The sequence below is a fragment of the Cetorhinus maximus genome, chromosome 4, assembly GCF_964194155.1.
Source record: "Cetorhinus maximus chromosome 4, sCetMax3.hap1.1, whole genome shotgun sequence".
NCBI lineage: Eukaryota > Metazoa > Chordata > Chondrichthyes > Lamniformes > Cetorhinidae > Cetorhinus > Cetorhinus maximus.
Genome location: NC_135882.1, coordinates 119,235,458 through 119,257,948, shown reverse-complemented (window position 1 = coordinate 119,257,948; position 22,491 = coordinate 119,235,458). Strand labels below are relative to the sequence as shown.

General features: G+C 42.7%; 2 protein-coding genes across 3 annotated transcripts in view; both read right to left on the bottom strand.

The window, feature by feature from the left end:
- LOC144679844 (copine-3-like) overlaps positions 1 to 22,491 on the bottom strand; it is a 750,377-nt gene that overhangs the window by 79,192 nt on the left and 648,694 nt on the right. The window lies entirely within an intron of this gene.
- Positions 1 to 22,491, bottom strand: part of LOC144679843 (copine-3-like) — a 98,197-nt gene that overhangs the window by 10,857 nt on the left and 64,849 nt on the right. For both annotated transcript variants that reach the window (XM_078540690.1, XM_078540691.1), the window contains exons 9-13: positions 22,031 to 22,117; positions 18,020 to 18,079; positions 14,373 to 14,506; positions 11,044 to 11,098; positions 10,908 to 10,959 (exon numbers count right to left, since the gene is read on the bottom strand). In XM_078540690.1, coding sequence (XP_078396816.1) covers positions 10,908 to 10,959; positions 11,044 to 11,098; positions 14,373 to 14,506; positions 18,020 to 18,079; positions 22,031 to 22,117 — 388 coding nt within the window. The remainder of the gene's footprint in view (positions 1 to 10,907; positions 10,960 to 11,043; positions 11,099 to 14,372; positions 14,507 to 18,019; positions 18,080 to 22,030; positions 22,118 to 22,491) is intronic.

The following is a 22,491-nucleotide window of genomic DNA, read 5'->3' as shown; positions in this document are numbered from 1 at the left end:
CATGCTCAGTCGTTGCCTGATGATGTGCCTCTGGAGTCGTCCGCGACGCAGCAGGGGCAGGAAATGCGGCCGGGTGTGCGGGAGCATCTGGGGGGAGAAACATGAGGCTATGGTTGGCTTGGTCTCTGTGGTGGAGGAGTCTACACAGGTGATCACCAAAGCAATGAGCCACATGTCCGAGCACCATGCGTCCTCTATGGAGACAGTGGCAACTCTCGTGGACCCATCAGTGCTTCCTGGGGATGTGCTCGGAGCAGCAAGCCCTCACATCGGCATTGACCTTAGCTGGTCAGTGCCAGTGTGGGAGATGGGGTGGGCACCAAGTTTCCCAGCTCGGTGCTCATCCATCCACGATGAGCAGGGAGGTCCGAAACGACCTCACATCGGCGCAGCAGCTGCCCGTCATCTCTGCGGGCACCTCTCAGGGCGCTCTGGATGAGGGCAGCAGCTCCTCCGCCCCTCTCCCAGTAACTGTAGCATCCGGTGAGGCTGTGACGACTGGGGAGATGCCAGCTGTGGAACTGGCCGCTCCCTCCCAGGTGGGGCCAGCACAGGCTCCACGGGCCAGAGGGCGGCCGCCAAGGTCATCGAGGCCAACAGGACAGCAGGATCAGCAGGCTGTCTCAGATGCCACTCCCAGAGATGGGGCAGCACCTAGACCCAGCACCCGGAAAAGAAAACATAAGGCACCTTGGGCACACCACGGGTTTATGACTGGTGCTTTTGTGTTGGCCCAAGATGAGGTCTTTATGATATGCTTTGATTTGGAACACCATTGTCATTTTGTTTCATAAGTTTCTTTGCCTGTGATATTAAATTCAGACATGTGACCATGGCTGAGGGTGCCTCTTTTCTTCTGCATCTGTATGATTTCCAAAGATGTTAGGAGTGCTTTGTGGGATATTCAGCTTTATTAAAAAGGCCCTTAGTTACTGCTCCTAACCTGGAAGATTTGGCACTTGGGTATCGAGTATGGAGCCTACAGCCCAGGCTTGTCTTGGAGGTCCATCTGTGGTGTGCTAGCTGAAGGTTTGTTGGATTAAAGTCTCCTGGGTGTCCCTGCCGTGTTCCCATGTCAGCGTCTGCTCCCTCAGCACTTCCCTGTGCGTGCTCATCCTTGGACTCACTGCTGGACTCATCGTGTGCAGCCACAGCGTTTACATCTTCGTCGTCCACTGCGTCCTCCCTTTCCAGCGCAAGATTGTGGAGAGTGCAGCATGCAACCACTATCACTGACACACATTCTGGGGGGTATTGGAGTGCGCCCCATGAGCTGTCCAGGCATTGAAAGTGCACCTCGAGAAGACTGATGGTTCTCTCCACCACAGCCCTTGTGGAGCGTGGCTCCTATTGTACCGCTGCTCAGCCTCTGTTCTTGGATGGCGGAGAGGCATCATGAGCCACCTGAGGGGATAGACCTTGTCACCCAGCAGCCATCCATCAAGGCGGGCTGGAGCACTGAAGAGCCCCGGCACCTGGGAGCATCGGAGGATGTAGGCGTCGTGGGAGCTGCCTGGGTACCTTGCACAGACTTGTAGAATCAGCATCCTGTGATCACACACTTTCTGCACGTTCATGGAGTGGAAGCCCTTCCTGTTGACGAAGGCACCGGGCTCACCTGCTGGCGCCTTGATGGCCACATGTGTACAGTCTATAGCACCCTGGACACGGGGGAAGCCAGCAATCACTGCGAAACCTCTGGCTCGCTGTGTCTGGCTGGCCTGGTCCCAATGGAAGTAGATGAAGGTCAATGCCCGTCTGAACAGAGCGTCTGCAACCTGCTTGACACAAGTGTGGGTAGCTGATTGAGAGACATCGTAAAGATCACCCATCGAGCCCTGGAAGGAGCCAGAGGCATAGAAGTCAAAGGCAGCTGTGACCTTTAGAGCCACTAGCATGGGGTGTCCACCCACACAGTTCGCGGAGATCTCAGGCCCAATCATCTGACAGATATAGTTGACTGTCTCCCTTAAGAGGCGGAGCCTCCTTCGGCACTGCACCTCAGACATATTGAGGTAGCTGCTTCACTGCCTGTAAACCCTGTCAGCAGGATAGTAGCATCTTCTGCGGCGCCTTCCGCCTTGGTCTACCTCTTGGCCCTGCGCCCCGTGTGCCTGCGCCTCTCCTCCCAAAGGTGGCTGCCCTGGAGGCTGCATGTGCATTCCTGGCCTCCTCCCCCTTCTAGCCCTCCCTTCCTCCTCAGAGGAGGTGCCTCCAGAGGAGAGTTCAGCACCCATTCCCAGGCTCTGGGAAGGCTTCCTGAAGCCTGCAGGCCCAAAAAAGATTCCTCACTACAGAGAGCTGACCTGAAGGTTAAGAGTCCAGGCAAAGCAGCTGATATGCGTTTTGAAGTATTGCAGGTCACACAGGCAAGTATCAGTAACTTGGAAACCTCAGTACTTGAGAAATCACACTTGTGACTCCACTGAGCCCTCTTATCCCGCCCAAGGATGAGGTTTATACAAATGTGTCCTACCCACCTGCCCGTTGCGCCTGTGAGCTGACCCGAAGATCGCACGGGTGCTGAAAAATCGGTGTCGATTGGTTAGTCAAGGGCCTTAAGTGGCCCGTTAATTAATGGCGGGCACGCAGCAGATATCATTGCGCGCCCGCCCAGCGAAATATCGCGATGGCGCGCGGTGACATCGGGATGCTCGCCCGACATCACTGCATATCATTTTACGCGCAGATGTGTGGGGCCCGCCCCGCACACCAACGGGAAAATTCTGTCCTATGTATATGCACTCTGCACATGAAACTGAAAAAAATTGCACCATGCTTCTGTAGATTTCTGAGAATTGATGCAAAAGGGGTCTCTCCTAGTCTTGAGGTTTTTAAAGGTAATTTGCTTTTTCTTCCAAAAAGATTCAAAATAATCTGGAATTTGGATGTTAGCCTTGGTAGAACTCCTGAGGCAGACGCCTGTGGATCCAAGCCCCACCCAAGCACAATTTCATCAGCTGACACTTCAGTGCCAACCCAAGGGAGTGCTAGACAGAGAGCACGAAATACTTTTTGTTTTAAGCAGAGTTGAAGTTGTGGAATACATTAGAGTTAATGATTGAAGCAGAGACAATTACCCAGATCTTCCAGTCAGAGGGCGGCGGGCAAGCACACCCACTGATCCAGTTTAAAACTGCATGCTTGCCATTTTACACTGGAGCCTTAGTTCCAGTTCCAGTGACAAGCAGAGTGGTGAGACCTAGTGGCAAGATGTAACAGCAGTGAAGTCATGCCTCTTTTTCGTCTTGAACTAAAGACACACCCCTTAAGATCTGTCTTCATTCATTAACTTAGAGTTTTTCAATGTCCCTGGCTTCGTTAGGTCCATCCCCCAACCTCACACTCGCAACACGGCTCAATCTCTCCCACACCCCCCACCCCAACACTGCTCACAACCCTCCCGACAGTTCATCCCGGCAAAAAATCTCAACACCCCCATGACGATGCTCACCCGCTCCCTGACAATGCTCTCCCAAACCTCCCCAATGCTCGCCCCACTGTACCTCCTAGCCCCTGCGTCAGCAGGTGAACTGTATGGGGGTTGAGCTGTTTGAGTTTGCCTTTGCGCTGGAGTGCTTTGGAGCTGTGCTCCCGAGCTGGCTTTGAGCCTGCTAGGAACAGCTCTAAGTAAATCACTATAAAAACCAGATAAGTGTAGGGCAAACTGTTCAAGTTTATGTGTTTACGGATCATGGGGGAAACCATCAGCAAGGGTTTACATGGAGCCCTTTCTGAGGTATCAGGAGTTCCAACTTTTGGCATAAATCAGCTCCTCAGAACTTTCACTGTCATTGTGACCCTCAATAGCAGTAAGGGTCTCAGCATTAAAAGCAGAATACTATGTGTGCTGGAAATCTGAAATTAAAACAAAGTGCTGGAAAAACTCAGCAGGTCTGGCAGCATCTGTGGAGAGAGAAACAGAGTTAACGTTTCAAGTCCAATAGTCAGAGTTATACAGCACAGAAACAGGCCCTTCAGCCCATCATGTCCATGCCGGCCATCAAGCACCTATCTATTCTAATCCCATTTTCCAGCACTTGGCCCGTAGCCCTGTATGCTATGGCGCTTCAAGTGCTCATCTATATACTAATTAAATGTTGTGAGGGGTCCTGCCTCTATCACCCCCTCAGGCAGTGACTTCCAGATTACAACAACCATCTGGGTGAAAAAAATGTTTCCTCAAATCCACTCTAAACCTCCTGCCCCTTACCTTAAATCTATGCCCCCTGGTTATTGACAACAATGCTAAGGGGAAAAATTTCTTCCAATTACCCTACCTATGCCCCTCAATTTTATATACCTCTATCAGGTCCCCCCTCAGCCTTCTCTGCTCTAAGGAAAACAACCCTAGCCTATCCAGTCTCTCTTCATAGCTGAAATGCTCCAGCCCAGGCAATATCCTGGTGAAACTCTTCTGCTTTCAAGACCAATATGACTTCTTCAGAACCCAGTTCACATGAAGAGTCATATTGGATTTGAAAGTTAACCCTGTTTCTCATTCCACAGATGCTGCCAGACCTGCTGAGTTTTTCCAAGCATTGTGTTTTTATTCAAGGTCTCAGCATTCACTGCCTTTGGCATCAGAAGCTCTGGGCCAATGTCAATTTTTAAAGCTAGGCTAGATGTGTGGTTAAAACAAAAGGGGAATTAAAGAAAATTGGGAATAAAAAGTTAACATTGGCACTAGAACTACTGTTCATGTGGAAGATAAATAAGACAGCAGACTAGTTGTGTTGAACAGCTTTTTTGTGTTGTAATTGCCGTCTAGTGCTATGCAATATTGTAATATGTTACGACATTGCAATGTATTGAGGGTACACTTTCATGAGCAATTTGCAGCTTAAAATAGAACTGCTCGTACGCACATAAGGAAGTGCTTGGTATGAATATGCAATTTCTTCATGATAACTACCTTGAAGCTCAACATAACATGAAAAATATCCCCTTTTCAAAATATTTACTGAATTAAACCTATGAAAAACCAACTTTAATAAAAAGAGCCATACAAGCCTGCACAATAAAGGACAAATTTTAACAATAAGCAAACTAGCAACAACTGCATTCTCCAACTGTCAAAAGCAAACTACTGGAAGAATCTGTGGTTCCTAAATTCTGAGGCAACACATCCTACTGTATTGTTATTTGTCTCGGGTTGTCCTTCGAGGTAAAGATGCCCATATTCATCATCCGGGGTGTTCGATAGGGTTCCACTAGGCACGTAGGTGACTGCTAAGGCTGATCTGCAGTTGGAAGGTTCTGCCGCAAATAGTTCAGGATACCACAAATGATCAAGTTTTGGACAAGTTGCTAGCTCTGGATTTCCTCTCCTTTGCATTTTATCCTTGCATCTGATATGCAATTGCTTTCAAAGGATGCTGCATTGATTTCTATCTGGTTGTGCCAGGTGCAGCAAGCTCGGGCAAACTTCTCCCGGGACTTGATGTCGATATGAAAAGTCCCAAGTGAAGCCTTCAGTGTGTCCTTGTGGCATCTTGTTTGACTGCCATGACAGTGCACCCCAGACTCGAGCTCTCCAAAGAAGATTTGCTTTGGTAAGCGAGTGTCAGGCATTCTGACCACATAACCAGCCCGACTCCATTGTGAGCATTCTGTACAGTAAATTAAAGCAAACTCCATTACAAATGTTTTGTCAAAAACCACAGAAGAAGAAACACTCCAAAAGTATTTTCTCTTCTTCTTAAAAACTCAGTTGACTTTCTCTCACATTATTCATCACTGTGCGCTGTGTCTGACTTACAATCCAGACCTCCTGGTGACAGTATCTAAGGGCAGAATGGGAACTCAGGCATTAGGGACCATAGGGGAGAGCAACATCCTGGTTACAAAACTCAGGCCTGGGGCTCTAGCAGACTAAGATGTGATTTTTTTCAAAATGATTTAACATACTGTTATGGGCTGGCTGAGGGAGAACAGCCAAAACCCTTGTCCCTTTTCCAACTGTTCATAATCAGAGAGTTTTTTTTTGAGAGGAAGATGTGTGTGTTTTAAAACTCCTGAGTGCATGGACGATTTCAATATCCAGTGGCAAGCTTTTCATGGGTTTAAACAAAGAAAGATGATCATTTATTTAAGCATTTATCCTGAAGTCTAACACTGCAGAACCCACTCCGCAATCACACACACAAACACCCTCAAAGAAAGTACAATTGAAAAGAATAGTGCACTTCTACAACTTTTGAAGGTCAATGTTGCATGTCTTCTTCACACCTAAAGTGCAGTTGAGGTGAGCTCAACAGCCAAAGTCATATGCTGAAGTTGTTTGCAGGATTTTCTCAAAGTGATGGACTTTCTGCAGGTCACAGTTTCTTGTAGTCCTGTTACCAGGAGGTCAGTTTGCCATTTTGGTGGACCAGAAACGTAACAGGCTTGGAGATCTTATGATCCTACAGCCTTCAGATCTTTCTCAGGCCCAGATGGTACTGCTTATTCTTTGTCTTCCGTTTCTCTACGGACAGCATTCCTCATTTAAATAGGCAAAAGGGCAAACATGTCTATTTCACCATTTGACTCCTCGCAATTGTGGTTTCTCTACAAAATATGATGCTGTCCTACTTTATTGTAGGACACGTCCTGCTTTATTGTTCCTGGATTACTGTTCCATTGATTTGAGACATCCATTTTAATGGTTTAAGACAATTTCTTTCTTTCAAAATACCCATTCAATTCATGAATGCCTTCTGATGGTTTTTAAGGTGTGTGTAATTAACACCTTTTAATTTGGAAAGCACTTTTTTGTTCTTGTGAGACAGCGAGTCAGTCCTTGAATATACAGATCCAGGCCTTCTGGCCTCCGGTAGCCATCTTTGTTGCAGCACATTGTCCGTTTTAAGTCAATTCAAAGATTCCTCATTGAATAATGTTTGTATTTTAAAAGTTATGAATGTGACATGACAATATAAAATACCTGAATGTCTGTGTTTGCAAACATCTTCACTCACTCATTAACAAATGTTAAAATAAACTCCATTCCACATATTCAAAGTCTCAGTTAAAACAAAAATTATGCTAAAATGATACTGAGGGAGGTTACATTGGTTCTTTTTAATCTCACCTGAAAAATGCACATCAAAAAAGTCATAATACTTATGGCATTTTTCCTGCCTTCCAGCACTTCAATCGTTAGTTAATACAAGTACCGTGTCTCAAATCCGGTTATCCAAAAACCGGCCAATTTTTAAGCAGCCATCACCTTACTTTGCCTCATCAATATTTTTGGTCTAATTTTATAGCTGTGAAATTCCTTGCAGCTAGTCCCACTCCAGCACTATCACATTATTGAAGTGCAATGGGAACCCCATTTATATGCATAAACAGAACTTCTGCCACACTTCTGGCAAAGTAACACTGACTGAAGCTGCTCCAAAAAAATTCCTGCCTCAACATGCAACATTATCTCTAATTTTTACAAAACTGCCCTTTGCAATCCTTACTTGAAAAACATGCCCTCAACGCTCTACATGCCCGACCCGACCTGGCGAGATCAAAAATCCAGCACGGACTTGGTCCTGAGGTTGCAGGTTTTGTGACACAACTGCTTTACAGGTACAGTGTCTATGATCCTGCATTTGAGTCACACACAGGTGTCAATTTCCAAGCTAAGAAAATATAATGAGCACAAAATCATAGGAACCAAAAGCACCTCAGGCAATTATTATAATAATTCATTGAGCCTTTTAGATTAGGTTGAATATTTTTGGAGGGTGGGGTTGAGAAAAATTCGTTCATTGATGAATTTTGCAGTCAAAAATACCCTTTGCACTTTGTTTTCTAATTTAACAACAACAATAGCATGTATTATCCTACCTATCCCCTGGTTGTCTAGAGGAATACAGGGGAAGATCAAACAGAAAAAGAAAGCGTACGATAGGCACAAAGAACTAAGCACTGCAGATAGCCTAGACAAACATAAGAAGTGCAGGGACGAAGTAAAAAAGGAAATAAGGAAATCAAAGAGAGGGCATGAGAAAAGATTAGCAAGTAAAGTTAAAGTTAACCCAAAGATGTTTTACCAATACATTAATGCTAAAAGGTTAGTTAAGGAAAAAGTGGGACCTATCAGAGATGAAGATGGAAACTTGTGTAGATGCAGAGGCTGTGGGAAGGGTTTTAAATTAATATTTTGCCTCCGTGTTTACAAAGGAAAGGGAGGATGTAGATATAGTAGTCCAGGAGGAACACTGCGAGATATTGGATGGGATAGTCATAAAGAGAGAGGAAGTACTCGAAGGGTTGAAATCCTTGAAAGTCGATAAGTAACCAGGGCCAGATGGATTGTTTCCGAGGCTGCTGAAGGAAGTCAGGGAGGAGATAGCAGATGCTCTGAGGATGATTTTCCAATCTTCACTAGATACAGGGGAGGTACCGGAGGACTGGAGAAATGCAAACATAGTTCCATTGTTTAAAAAGGTATCAAAGGAAATGCCAAACAATTATAGGCCAGTTAGTATTACATCGATGGTGAGCAAATTAGTAGAATCAATCCTGAGAGATCGGATTAACTGTCATGTGGAAAGGCATGGACTAATCAAGGATGGTCAGCATGGATTTGTTAAAAGGTCTTGCCTCACAAATTTGATTGAATTCTTTGAGGAAGTGACAAGAAGGGTTGATGAAGGTAGTGCAGTGGATGTTGTTTACATGGATTTTAGCAAGGCATTTGATAAGGTCCCACATGACAGATTGGTCAGGAAAGTAAAAGCCCATGGGATTCAGGGTAATGTGGCAAACTGGATAAAAGGTTGGCTTTGTAACAGGAAACAATGGGTAACAGTCGATGGATGCCCTTGCGAATGGGAAGTTGTCTCAAGTGGTGTTCCACAGGGCTCAGTGTTGGGACCCTTGCTGTTTGTGTTATATATTAACGATTTGGACGTGAACGTGGGGGGCACGATTGGGAAATGTGCAGATGACACAAAGATTGGCCGAGTAGTGGATAGTGTAGAGGATAGCCATAATCTCCAAAACGATATAGATGGGTTGGTGGAGTGGGCGGTAAAGTGGCAGATGGATTTTAACATAGAGAAAAGTGTAAGATCATACATTTAGGGAGGTCAAACAGTTACAGGGATTACACAATAAATGGGAATATACTAAGAGGGGTCGATGAAGTGAGAGATCTTGGCGTACAAGTACACAGGTCCCTGAAGGCAGCAGTTCGAGTAGACAAGGTTGTAAAGAATGCATATGGAATGCCCTCCTTCATTGGCAGAGGTATAGAATATAAAAGTAAGGATATAATGTTGGAATTGTATAAAACACTGGTGAGGCCACAACTGGAGTACTGTGTGCAGTTCAGGTCACCACATTACAGGAAGGACGTAATAGCCCTGGAGAGAGTGCAGAGGAGGTTTACAAGAATGTTGCCAGGGTTAGAAAAGTGTAGCTACAAGGAGAGATTGGATAGGTCGGGATTATTTTCCTTCGAACAAAGAAGGCTGAGAGGTGACTTGAATGAGGTGTACAAAATTATGAGGGGAATAGATAGATTGGACAGGATAAAATTGTTTACCTTGGTGGAGAATTCTAGAACCAGGGGACATAGATTCAAGATAAGTGGCAGAAGGTGTAGGGGGGACATGAGGAAGAACCTTTTTTACACAGAGGGTAGTGGGTGTCTGGAATTCGCTGCCCAAGTTGGTGGTAGAGGCAGAAACTCAACTCTTTTAAAAAGTTAAAAATAAAAAGCTAAAAGCTTAATGCCCTGTCAGTCTTTCCACCCCACCCCCACTAGAGCTGTACCTTGAGTGTCTTGTCTTCCATTCTTAATTAGCACCTTTCTTAGACAATATCACCACCATCAACACTTCTTTGATCCTTTTGTCTGTAACATCTTTTGATTATCTGCTCCTATCACTGCTTGCTTATCTCCACAATCACCACACCCTCAACTTCTCTCTCTCCCCCCGCCCCCCCACCTTAAACCAGCTTATATTTCATCTTTCTCCTAACTATGCTTCAGTTCTGCCGAAGGGTCATGAAGACTCGAAACGTTGACTGATTTCTTCTCCACCGATGCTGCCAGACCTGCTGAGTTTTTCCAGGTAATTCTTTTAAAAAGTACCTGGATCTGCACCTTAAGTGCTGTAAACTGCAGGGCTATGGGCCAGGTGCAGGAAGGTGGGGTTAGAAAGGGCACCTGGGTGTCCTCGGGCTGGCATGGACAAGATGGGATGAATGGCCTCCTTCTGTGCTGTAACTTTTCTATGGTTCTATGTATTTTTCCTGCCCCTTTACGCTGCTTTGCAAATTGATAAACAAATTGTATGTTATAATTTTCTTTATTAAGTGACTGCATAGGCTTCTTGTTAAAGTACCATTGTTAAAAGCTTTTCAAAAAGTGTTATAGTGAGCAGTAAGTAGATGCTGTAACAATATTAAATTAAGCTCCATAGTTTCATCAGTGAGATTACTTACAGGGTTAGAGCAGCAAAAAGCAGGCCCTGAATATGTGCAGATTTTCAACCCTCAATGTTTTTTTAAGTGAAGGTTGTCTGGAGACTTTTATTTTTCTTCAGCTACGTTCAGTTTTCAGGAAATTGTAGTTAATTCAACATGATTGTGAAGGCAAAGTGTTTTGGAGTACTCTATACACAAACAATGTGGAGATTCAGTTTAGTGTTTATTTCGGTTATAGAAATAATATTCCTCCCTTTAGTTCAGCATCACTCCAGTAATAAGGCTGAGATCAGCAACTTGTCATTTCTGTGAAATCCAGGTAGACAGTGAAGGGTGGCACAATAGCCTTGCTGTCTAATCCATGAGATAACATATATTTATGCTAAGTTAAGATCAAAGCTGTTTCTAACAATATATTTCCATTATTCCCAACATCCATGACTGACTATTTTTAACCCAATATTACACAGTTTTGCACTTCTCCATACCTGCACAGAATGGGTTGTCAGGGTTGAAGTTAATTGGAAATTCATGTGACACCTAAAGGAAAAAAAATGTCACATAAGATTTGACAACCAAGGTATCAATGAAGCAAAATATTCTTTCATGTAATTGATTTATTACCTTCCAATTAGGGGGTATCTGTGCACCAAATCCCAATGCTGGGAACATCTTGTCTCTGTAAAGGAATGAGTGGTATCATCAAATAAGATATCTGGCAGGAGATCATAGCTAAATATTTTGTAGTTTATTTTATACACAATGGGCTGGATTTTCGTTTCCCGGTGGAGGTGAGAATGAAGTCGGGAAAGTAAAAAAAAATTAGGATTTTTAGTTGTAAATTCCAATTTGCAGTGCCTTCCCAACCCTGAGCTATCTCTGTGTCACCCTTTCGAGGGCAGGGAAGCCTCGAGTGCGAACCCTGTACCCACCTTGTCTGAGGTCAGGGTTGCTATTGTGAGCCCTTTAAGAAGTTTGAATTCCCTTCCCTCCACTATCTTCATATGCTGGTGTGGGTTTTGGAAGCCTTAAAAAAAAAAAAACCTGCCAGGTCTGTTCATGACCATTGGAAGAAGCCTGCTGAGGAGCCTAGAACATTCTGACTGGCAAGTGTTAACTGTTTGGCACTTTCAAATGTTACTATTTGATGCTGCATTGTAACGCAGATGTGTTTTAATGCAGTGATTGATCATAGGGCTCTAGGTAAGTTGATCATTACATTGACCAGCTTTGCACAAGTGTTGAGATTCATTACAATATTATTCCTATTGGAAAAAGTGCCATAATCCATTCAAAAATATAGAAAAATGTGATGGGAAATTCTCTTGTCATGTTTTGGACTTTGATTTAAATGTCCAGAGATCTTTGATTTTGAGGAAAAGTTGTTCCGCTGCTGCAGGTTAACAAAACACCTTCTCCAATGATTGACAAGTAATCTGCTTTGAAACAGAAAAGTAACACCATCCATCTCTCAGTTTCAGGGTCTAGAGCTGCAAGCTAGTGTTTTTGATAGCTGCAGCCATTATGAATGCTTGGTTGAGTTCCAAAGGCTATACTCAATTTAGTAGGTGGTCTATTAACACAGTTGTTCAGAGGAGTGATTGACAGTTTTAGGAAGCTGCAATAACATTATCTGCCTTTTATGTAGTTTCTGAATACAGGGTTGTTTGTTTACACCACTAATGACCACTTAAGGGGATTTACTGGGTTTTTTTTCTTTGCAGTATCAATGACAGTTGTTTGAATTAGAGCTTTATTAAATTGTTACAGATTTAGTTTCTTTTCACCTGCATTTAAAATAATCCCCATTGTTATTATATGGCTCCTGATGGCTGTACATGGTGGATACTGGGTGAGTGGCAAAGGAGGACACATGGGGAGTATGAGGGGGCATGGGGTGGGCGGGGTTGGGGTGAGGTTTAGGTGTCATATAACTAATGTTGGGATCTGGGCTGTTGTCTCCAAGAACTGAGATGGCCTTCGAACCAGCCTACCTCTGTATCTACTCTCCTTCCATATTGCACCATGGCTCACAAAAGCCAACCCCTCCCCTTCCCATGTCTATCAGAGAAACAAACATACCAGGAATGGGGTTTGGCGGCAGACTTGTGTTTCGGCAGTCGGAAGGCAGCCCAGCTCGCATTTCACAAGCCCAAGGAAATCTGGGCCAATGATTTTTCACTTGTGCAGGAAAAATACTAATTATTCATAGTACAGTTCAAAGCGGGGGCCGGCTGGTTCAAAGGCTTGCCTCAGTTCTCAGGGACAATAGCCTAGCTCCCAACATCATTTATATGGCCCTAAACCTCAACCCCCTCACAACCCCACCCACCCCATGCTTCCTCATATCCCCCATGCCCACCCCACGTATCCTCTATAGCCAATAACAGTAGTGGTCCAGTGAATTGTGGTGCTACAGAATGATGCAACTCTCAATGCTACAAGCTTTCAAGCCCAGTGATAATCTTCGTAGGTAATTTCCAGTAGAACTGGACCAGGAAGAAGCAAAAAAAAAAGTCACCCCCCCGCCCCCCCCTCTACCCCCACCGCCCACAAGACTCTCGTGCATTTCCTAGTAGCAACTCCCTCAGATCAATAGCTTAGAATTCAATATGAAAAACTAAAAAAGAAAATGTTGTTTTCTTCCTGTATTTGATTTATCATCGGATATCTGACAGTTACATATTATTCACAGTATTATTCTGTTGCTAAAATCTGTGTATAACCTTAAGGCCACAAAATCTAATTGCTGCGCTTCCTTGGCAGCATGTGTGTCGAACTGACTTTAGACAGTTCCGAAGCTTATTAAACATCAGAACAAACCTGGATGATGTGGCTGGGTTTCTTTCTCTTTTAAATGTTTTTCTTTTTTTTTAGAAAAGTACTTTATCAAACATACAGATTTCTGTATGACAGATAAATATTTATAGCAAGGTAGTTTTTTGGAAAAAATTCAGAACAAAATAAACAAACACTATGATAAAAGCAAAAAACTGCGGATGCTGGAAATCCAAAACAAAAACATCTGGAAAAACTCAGCAAGTCTGGCAGCATCTGCAGAGAGGAACACAGTTAACGTTTCGAGTCCGAATGACTCTTCAACAGAACTAAGTAAAAATAGAAGAGAAGTGAAATATAAGCTTACATTTCACCTCTCTTCTATTTTTACTTAGTTCTGTTGAAGGGTCATTCGGACTCGAAACGTTAACTGTGTTCCTCTCCGCAGATGCTGCCAGACGTGCTGAGTTTTTCCAGGTATTTTTGTTTTTGTTTTAAACAAACACTATTGTTCTCTTAAAACTTGCTCTTTATAACCCAACACCATTGTCAGGTCATAAAAAAAAACTTAAAATATGACTTTTTAAAGGATGATGTGGATTTTTTCCAGTCCTTACAAAGTCCGGGTGGTTATGACATTATCTTCTTGAGAAGCTCTCACCACATACCAACATTTGATATGCTGACACATCGGCAACCACATTCTCTAATTACATCTGTGTTTGTCAGTTGATGGCACACATATACTATTTCACACGATCACAGAAATTGCTGCATAGACTGTAAGAAAATAATTAATGTGCATCCATTGTGGATTTAACAATTTCAAGTTGCAAGATTCATTTAGTGAAATTTAAAATTGAATAATCTACCTACACACAATGAAAGTGACAATGTATCTCAAAAGTTGGTGTCTCTGATATTTGCATGTAATGTGGCTGAATGTCTGTATCAATGATCGCGAAGTGAGAAAAGGGAGGATGTGGTTAAAAAAAAATTGGTCTTAACCCAGAACATTTCATTGGTATCTTTTGGAAATGTTGGACAAGAGCTAATAACTATAATTTAATGTAAAAGAACATGTGCATTTATTAGTTTAATGATGGATCAGAATCCTCCAGTATTTGAAGCATATCACAGTAATACAATTAACAAAATAAATAAGAATACATTACGTATCGTAATCTTGAACAACCATTCCAACAGACCATATTGCCATCAGGTATTCATTAAATCCATTAGGATTTATATAATGTAGAGAGTCAGGTGAACGAGGATCCCCATTGGAACCTGTGAAATCGATACCGACCTGGGCATGGAGACAAAAGAACATTATTGAATGCCTCCACTCCATCTCCTGTAATTGCTTTGGTTTTTGTTTTATAGAATCATGGACTTTACTGACATGCTGATCTCAAATTAGAAATTAAAAAAAATAAAATGACTGGTTTATCTTCTCCAAATTCCAAATGATGAATCTTTCACCACTAGACATTGTCAGTGTACTTCACAAATATGCAGGGTCTGAAGAAAGGTCATTGACCTGAAACATTTGGGGAAACTTTAACATGGGTTTAGTTGTGGATGGGGTGGGCAGGGTGGTAAAGTCCTGAAAAAATGTTATTTGGTGGGAAACACATCTCCCCCCACCCCCACCACCCTGGTCGGGTAGGTTGTCAATTTCAATATATTAATTGCTCAATATAGCAAACATTAACATTGCTTTTGCAATTGTGGCTCCGTGCGTTTCTCAGTCTATCTGGAACTTCTTAGATAAAACAAGGCGAGAACACAGTCACACTGGAGGACACTGGGGACACGGCAGGAAATTATGTAAGTAAGTACCAATAACTCTCAGCTGCTTTCTTGCCTGCTTGTGTTAAAGGCTTTACTCACAACACTTGTGACAGGAGGTTAGTTTTACAAGTTTGGAGGTTTAAGCATTTGATCTGCACTTTGAAGCTCTGGCCTATTAGATCAGCATGGGTGCTGCTTAAATTGTGTTATTCTGACTTCAGGTGGGGATCAAGGTGATGACCAGCACCAGCAGCAGAATCAGCAACAACCTGCTGCTCACAGATCTGCAGTTCAATAGGAGAAAGGTGGATCAACAGAGAAGTGCAGCTCACTGCAGACCATGCCAGAGATGCTATAGGTAGAGGATAAACTTTCTCAAGAGGCTCAGGGTATTAAAACTTCTGACAGCCAGTTGGTTCTGGTTTCATCCTTCACCAATCTTTACTCAGTTTAGATTTATTGAGAGTGAAATATTACAAGGATCTACTTCCTAACTCAATCCTCAAACCCAGTGTCAGTAAGTATCTTTCTTGTATGATTTTTTTGATTACCCATAAAATAAAGTGTCTCTTAATATTTATGCTCAAGTAACAACCCAAATCAATGTCCTCTGCCTGCATATAGTGAACCACAAATTGATATACAATTAACACAGGGGCTTGAAATTTGCTCTCATCAGGCACGCATGATTGTCGGGCCTGGGAGCAGACAGGAAGTTGGACCCGACCATGATTTCACGCTGGCTGGTTAATTAACAGCCAGCGTGAAACATGCCCGGAGAAAGGCTCAGCACTGCCGGCAGAGGTAGGAAGGGGGGCAGGCGTCGATGTCACCGCAGGTGCTGGTGAGCACTTCCATTGAGCTCCCTGAAGGCAGACAGTTGCCTCAGGGAGCTGCACACCTCCACAGAATAAACAAAACGACAAAAATGCTGCAAAATATGTCCGTGCAGCGCATTCAAGCACTTGAAAGCATAACTCAAATAAACAGACCCCAGATACCTCTTTTTATTTTATTTCGCACGGAGATTTCATCCTGCCCTGGATCAAGGTTCAAACAAAAACATAAGTGCCGCCTGGGAGAATGGCCCGTCTGCCAACCATAAATGTGGACGGGCCATGAAAAACCACTTTCAATCGCCTCCTTAATGGGCTTAATTGCCCATTTAATTGTCGGTGGGTGGGCAGCCGACTGCCGCGTGCACCCACCGAGCGAGATACTACGCGAGTGCACAATGATGTCGGGACGCTCAGTGGCATCATCAAGATATTCTGCAGCTGGATGGGACAGGGCACATGCCCACCCATGGGATGTAAAATTCTTGTTGTACAAGATAATGGCAGACATTTGCAGCCTTTCGGAGGAAGGCACTCTTTACCAGATGGATGATTAATGGCTTGTTTGCCAGACTGCCAATTATGTTTATTTATCCCGGGATGACGCCAGTCAGAATGAGCAGGTGCTCAGGGTCAAGTTTTTTTGGCTTGGCTGGCTTCCCACAGTCACATGGCATAATTTACTGCACACATGTAGCAATTAAAACACCCCAAGGGATATTCATCAACTGCAAAGATTTCCACTTCATCAATGTACCATTGGAGTGCAACCAAAAAAAATCTTTACGCAGGTGAGAGCAAGATTCCTGGGCAGCTGCTAAGATACTTTCATCCTGTGCTGGTCCATCTTCCCCGATAGGTGCCTCAAAAGCAGACTTAGTGGCTGGCTGCTTGGAGGCAAAGAATACCCAATTAAAACATTGTTGATGACACCCATGAGGAATCTAACCAATGTGGCCAAGGAGCAATAGAATGAAAGCCACAAAAGGATGTGTCACTGAGTAAGCCATTGGCCTGCTGAAAACACTAAGTGCCTGGATATATATGGGGGTGTCATTCATATATATCAGCCAGGTTCTCTAGAATGGTTGTGGTGTGCTGAGTTCTGCACAAAATTATACAGCAGTGAAGTTTGGACCTGCAGGTGGAACGAGGTGCAGAGCACAAAGCCTCTTCAGGTGACAAAGAGGAGCAGTAGGCACTGGCAGTAGATGACGCAGTCAATGAACCATCAACAACACTCATTGCTACCAGGATGTCCTCATAATTGCAGGGTTCACTTAAGTTCCATCAGCCCACCCATCTGATCACCACATAAAAAAGCAATGCTGTCCTCTCCGTGCTCTCCAAAACACATCCAGGGAGTGTCACTAAAACAAGGCACAGCCTTTGAACATCCGGACTCTATTCTGCCAATTGCTTCTGTTGTGCTCCCGACTCCCAAATTACATTCTTGGAGTGTGCTTTTAAAAACTGGAGCTGAAATCACCTCACGCAAGTTGACATCTCGCCTACTTATATTGATTGGTAAGGAAACCCAGAAATAACATTTTCATGCAATAGCTGCGTTAAAAGTCACTGACAGGCTCACTGCGCTATCTTCCAAGTTTACCCACACACTACCGCAACACACTGCTTCCAACACAGCGTGGAGTTTAATGTCTAGCCCATTAAGTCTGTTTCTCTTTCCAAAGATTCTGCCTGACCTGCTGATTGTTTCCACAATTTTCTGCTTTATTTGCAAATATTAAACTAGGCTGACCTTTGCAGCAGCTATGGGATCAATGGTTTCCTCAAATGACTTGGCTGACATCTTGAAGGATGCACATTATCCAACAACTTCAATTTACCGAAGTAGCCACATAGAATAACTGCTTAATATTTAGAGAAAGAGTTATTGAAGGCAAAGCATGCAAGATTCTGACAACAGTTCACTGGACCTGAAATTTTAACCCTACCTTCCTCTATCCACAGATGCAGCCTGATTGTGCGTTTCCAGCATTTTCTGTTTTTACTTCTTGTTTGTTGCAATTCATTCAAAAAGCTCCAGTCACAATTATTTTCCAAATAAATGAAAACATGGCAGGTGTCACATTTTGATCCAATGTGAAAATTAATTGCCAAAAGTGACTGCCAGTCCCACTGATACTACACTAATTCACATAAAATTGAAAACAAAATTTACTTACAGTAAAGTTCATCTGACAGCCACCCATAATGTAGTCCAGGAAAGAATATTCTTTCACAACCTGTTGATTAAATATTTAATTGCATTAACTGTGTGGCAAAAACGATTATGTACATTATCAAATTTGCCATGGATTTTATTCAACATTCATTTTATTTGACTGATTCATTCAACTTTAATAATCTCTGATGGTGTATATGGCAACTCGGAGAATACAGTCACCTTCTCACCCGCCTTTACGTTGATGTTTCTGTGACTATTCTTTTATCTTTGCCTTTTTTTTCTCTCAGTCTTCTTTTTTTTCCCTTTTTGGAGAGGTTGTGGGTGGTATGAAATCGATAGGATGGTGAAAGAGGTCACAATGGCTGTAGGTTGCACTTGGGATGGAGTTGAAAGGAGTAAATGGCACTCATGTAACCTTCTTCCCCCTCCCTTTCACTCCCTCAATCTCATTAGTGACAATCAACCTCATTCTCTCCCTCTTTTATTCCTTTCACCTTCTCCCATCTCCTTCCCTTTCTACAGACACCATTCCCATCACTACCTCTACTTCTTATTCTACAGAAGGACCCACTCAATCCCTCTTCTCCCCTCACTCTAGCTCCATTGTTACTCACATCACAACCCTCTATCCACTCCCCCCATGATTGGGTGATGAGAAGCTAAAGACCCCCTCACCTTCAGCTTGCTTTGCTTCACTGCTTCCTTCCTACCTAACATACAAAGGCATTCAAAATTCAACTTAATGGTTTGATTTAAAAATAATTAAATTTGAATGAGGAAATGGCAATAGGGTTAATAGAATCCTCTTAAAGTATATATCCATGACCTTCTGATTCCACCACCTTTCACCAGGTATTCTAGATATGAGCTACCCTCTGTGCGAAGAAATCTCTCATTTCCCTTCTAATTCTTCGGTCAATTATTTTAAAACCTATAACCTCTGGTTATCGAAACAGTTGCTAGAGGAAAGTTTCTTCCTACTAGCCCTATCAAAACTCCACATAATTTTGAATACCTCTCAGGTCTCCCCTTAACCTTCTCCGCTTCAAGGAGAACAATCCTAGATTTTCCAAACACTTCACATTCTGAAGCCCCTTATCCTTTGCATCATTCTGTAAGCCTCCTCTGTAACACTGCAAAGACCTTGACATTCTTCCTTAAGTGTGGTGCCCAGAACTGTACACAATACTCTAGCTGAGGCCTCATCAGGGATTTGTAAAGGACTAACATACTTTGTTTTTGGATTCAATACCCTGTTTCCAAAGCCAAGTAACCCACATGTTTTCTGAGCTGCCTTCCCACCTTGTCCAGCCAGCTTCAAAGATTTGTGAAAATGCACCTCCATCTGTTCTTACGCCCTCTTCAGAATAGTACCATTTAGATTATACTGCCACTTCATGTTGTTTCACCAAAAGTGCATCACTTCACACTTATTTGTATTAAGTTGCATTTACCAATGTTCCCGCAGCTGTGCACACAAACCTTGCTTCATGTGTGTGGCTGCGCAAAAAGATTTCAAGGTACCATGCATTAAAAAAAAACTGGCGGCACATAGCAACCAAAATTTTAAAGGCAACGTCATCTGCCATTGTCTGCCCATTTCACCAGCCCATGTCATCCTGAAACCTGATACTATTCTGCTTATTATTTACTACATTACCAAAATTTGTGTCATTTGCCAACTTCAAAATTGTACTCCCTACACCCATGTTCAGGTCATAAGGAAAGTAAGTAGTTTTAAAACTGAACTTCACTGAGTACTTCCCTCCAGTCAGCAAAACATCCATTCACTTCTGCTCTATTCCTGCTATCCCTTACCCAATTAGGTACCCAAGTTAGTACAATCCCTTTTATTCTTTGTGCTTCTGCTTTCCAGGTAAATCTGTTATGTGACACTTAAACAGCTCTGATTGCCCTTTGCAAGGCCAGACAGGAGAATGGACATAGGGCTGTCAGCTTCAATTCCTTACATAGGGAGTTCCTACTTCCCTGTAGAAGTATGAGCAATTCATAAATGACCTGATGTGACACCGGTAAGCCAAGTTAGATGAGGTGAATAGTCTTCAGAAAAATAGAATTGGCAAGTGGTCCAGATCCCTGAAGGACTTTGAAAATTTCAGGATTGGCCCTCCATGCACAGGGAGCTGAGTCAGGAAAGCAAAAACAATTTGGAATCATAGGCTTGAATTTTCATGGAGATGGAAAGGCTCTGTGCCTTAGCCAAAATGGTGCCACAGCCCCAATTCTAGAAGTCCCAGCCCCATAGCCAACACCGACCATTTTCGCTGGGCATGTAAAAGTGCAGCTGCCTTCAAACAGATACAATTTTTCATTACTGGGATGTTCAAAGTGGCTTTAGACATTTGAGGAAAAAGTCTAAACCTGCCAGAGTTATTTGGAGAGTCAAGGTGCCCCTTTGGGATTGTTAAGAGTAGACATGAATGAACGTAAAAAGTGGATAACCTCAATAGAACTATCAAGCTGTCAAATTATTTAAGTCACCAAGCCCTTTAATTTTTTTGGAAAAAAAACAGCTTGCTATGACGCTGCTTGAAATTTCATCAGCAATCTGTTGACATAAGCCTGAAGGTTATCATTATAGGATTAGTGCTGCTTGACAGCTTCCACAACCTATCATTATTACAGTGGAGGGCTTGTAACAAGGCACTAGCTAGACCACACCTAGAATACTGTGAACAAATTTGGTCACCTTATCTAAAGAAAGATATACTGGCATTGGAGGCAGCCAAGAGAAGGTTTACTAGGTTGATCCTGGTATGGAGGGATTTTAGGAGGAGAGGTCAAGTAGGTTGGACCTGTACTCACTGGAACTTAGAAGAATGAGAGGTGACCTTATTGAAACATAAGATTCTTAGGGGTTTGACAGGGTAGATGGAGAGGTTTTTTCCCTGTGGGAGAGCCTAGGACCAGAGGGCATAATCTCAGAATAAGGGGACGTCCATTTAAAACAGAGAAGAGGAGGAATTTCTTCTGAGGGTAGTCAAATCTGTGGGATTCTTTACCACAGAGTGCTATAGAGGCTGGGTTGTTAAGTATATTCAAAGCTGAGATAGACAGATTTTTAATCAGCAAGGGAATCAAGGGTTATGGGGGAAAAGGCAGGAAAGTGGTGTTGAGGATTATCAGATCAGCGATGATCTTATTGAATGGCAGAGCAGACCCGATGGGTCGAATGGCCTACTTCTGCTCCTATGTCTTATGGTCTAAGTTCAGTTTGATTGACAGCTTCAAGCGCTTATATAAAGGAGATGAGCTGCCTTTGATGTGGGGCTGTAAATACAATTGTTTGTTTTCATAAGAGATTAAGCACTTGAAGGAGTTTATATGTATTAAATGTGTTTTATGAATGTGTTTTTATCAAAAAAAGTGAAGTCTGCAATAAACACTTCAAACTTAATTTTTGATTTGATTTAGCAAGAGTGATTTGCCTCTGAGCTAAACTTCTGCGAGTTCCAGCCCCATTAAAGACTCAAGCATATAAACTAGACTAATACTTTAATGCACTATTAAAAGAGTAATGCATTGTTGGAGGTACTGTCTTTCAAATGCAATACATCAAGGCCAATTTTAGATGCACTTTCTGTGAAGAAAATGGAATTTTTCTGGTGTCATAGCCTACACTGATCCTTCAACTCACACAATCAAAAGAAGAGAATTAATTGGTTTATTTATCTCACTGTGCTACCTCGCTCTACACAAATTAGCTGTGTCAGTTGCCCATAAAGCCATGTAGTTACTCATTTATCGTGAAGTACTTTGGGACTTACCAAAGATGTGAAAAGTACCAATTTATTAAGTACCAATAAATGCCAATTTATTTTCTATACTTAATATTAACATTGGGCAAGAAAAGAGAGGAATTGTATGCCTAAGTTTACTGCCTGGGTAGCTAAACTAATCCATTAACCCAAAATCACACAAAGGATATATTCCCATGATATTAATTTAGAAACAAGCATTTTATTAAACAAAAAATATCCAAACATACCTGACATGATTTAACAATCACAGTCCCTGAATTTTTGTAATTCTTTTTTTTCTGTTTTTTCTTTGGATTAATACATTCAAACTCCGTCTGTGAGAGAAGCACGAATATCAAAATCCAAGTGCAGCATCTCCTAATGATATTAATGTAGTGATAATACTAAACCAAATAAAGCTGAGGAAAAATTTCCTTTTGACATGAAAACATTAAAACAACTGAACTCTTCTTCTCAACTATACATTTAAAGATATAAATTAACAATGGTCATGGCCACTGTATGGACTATGGGGTAAAAATTTATTTGCCTCATCTCCATTTTACACCCAAGAAACCATACAATTTTAGCAGTGGGTGAACCGCACCCAATTTTCACAGGCTTTAGTCCCACTCCTATGTGCCCCTTGAACATATTAACGAGGGGGACCTATTGTCCACTTTACAAAATTAGTTAGCAATTGGTAGGG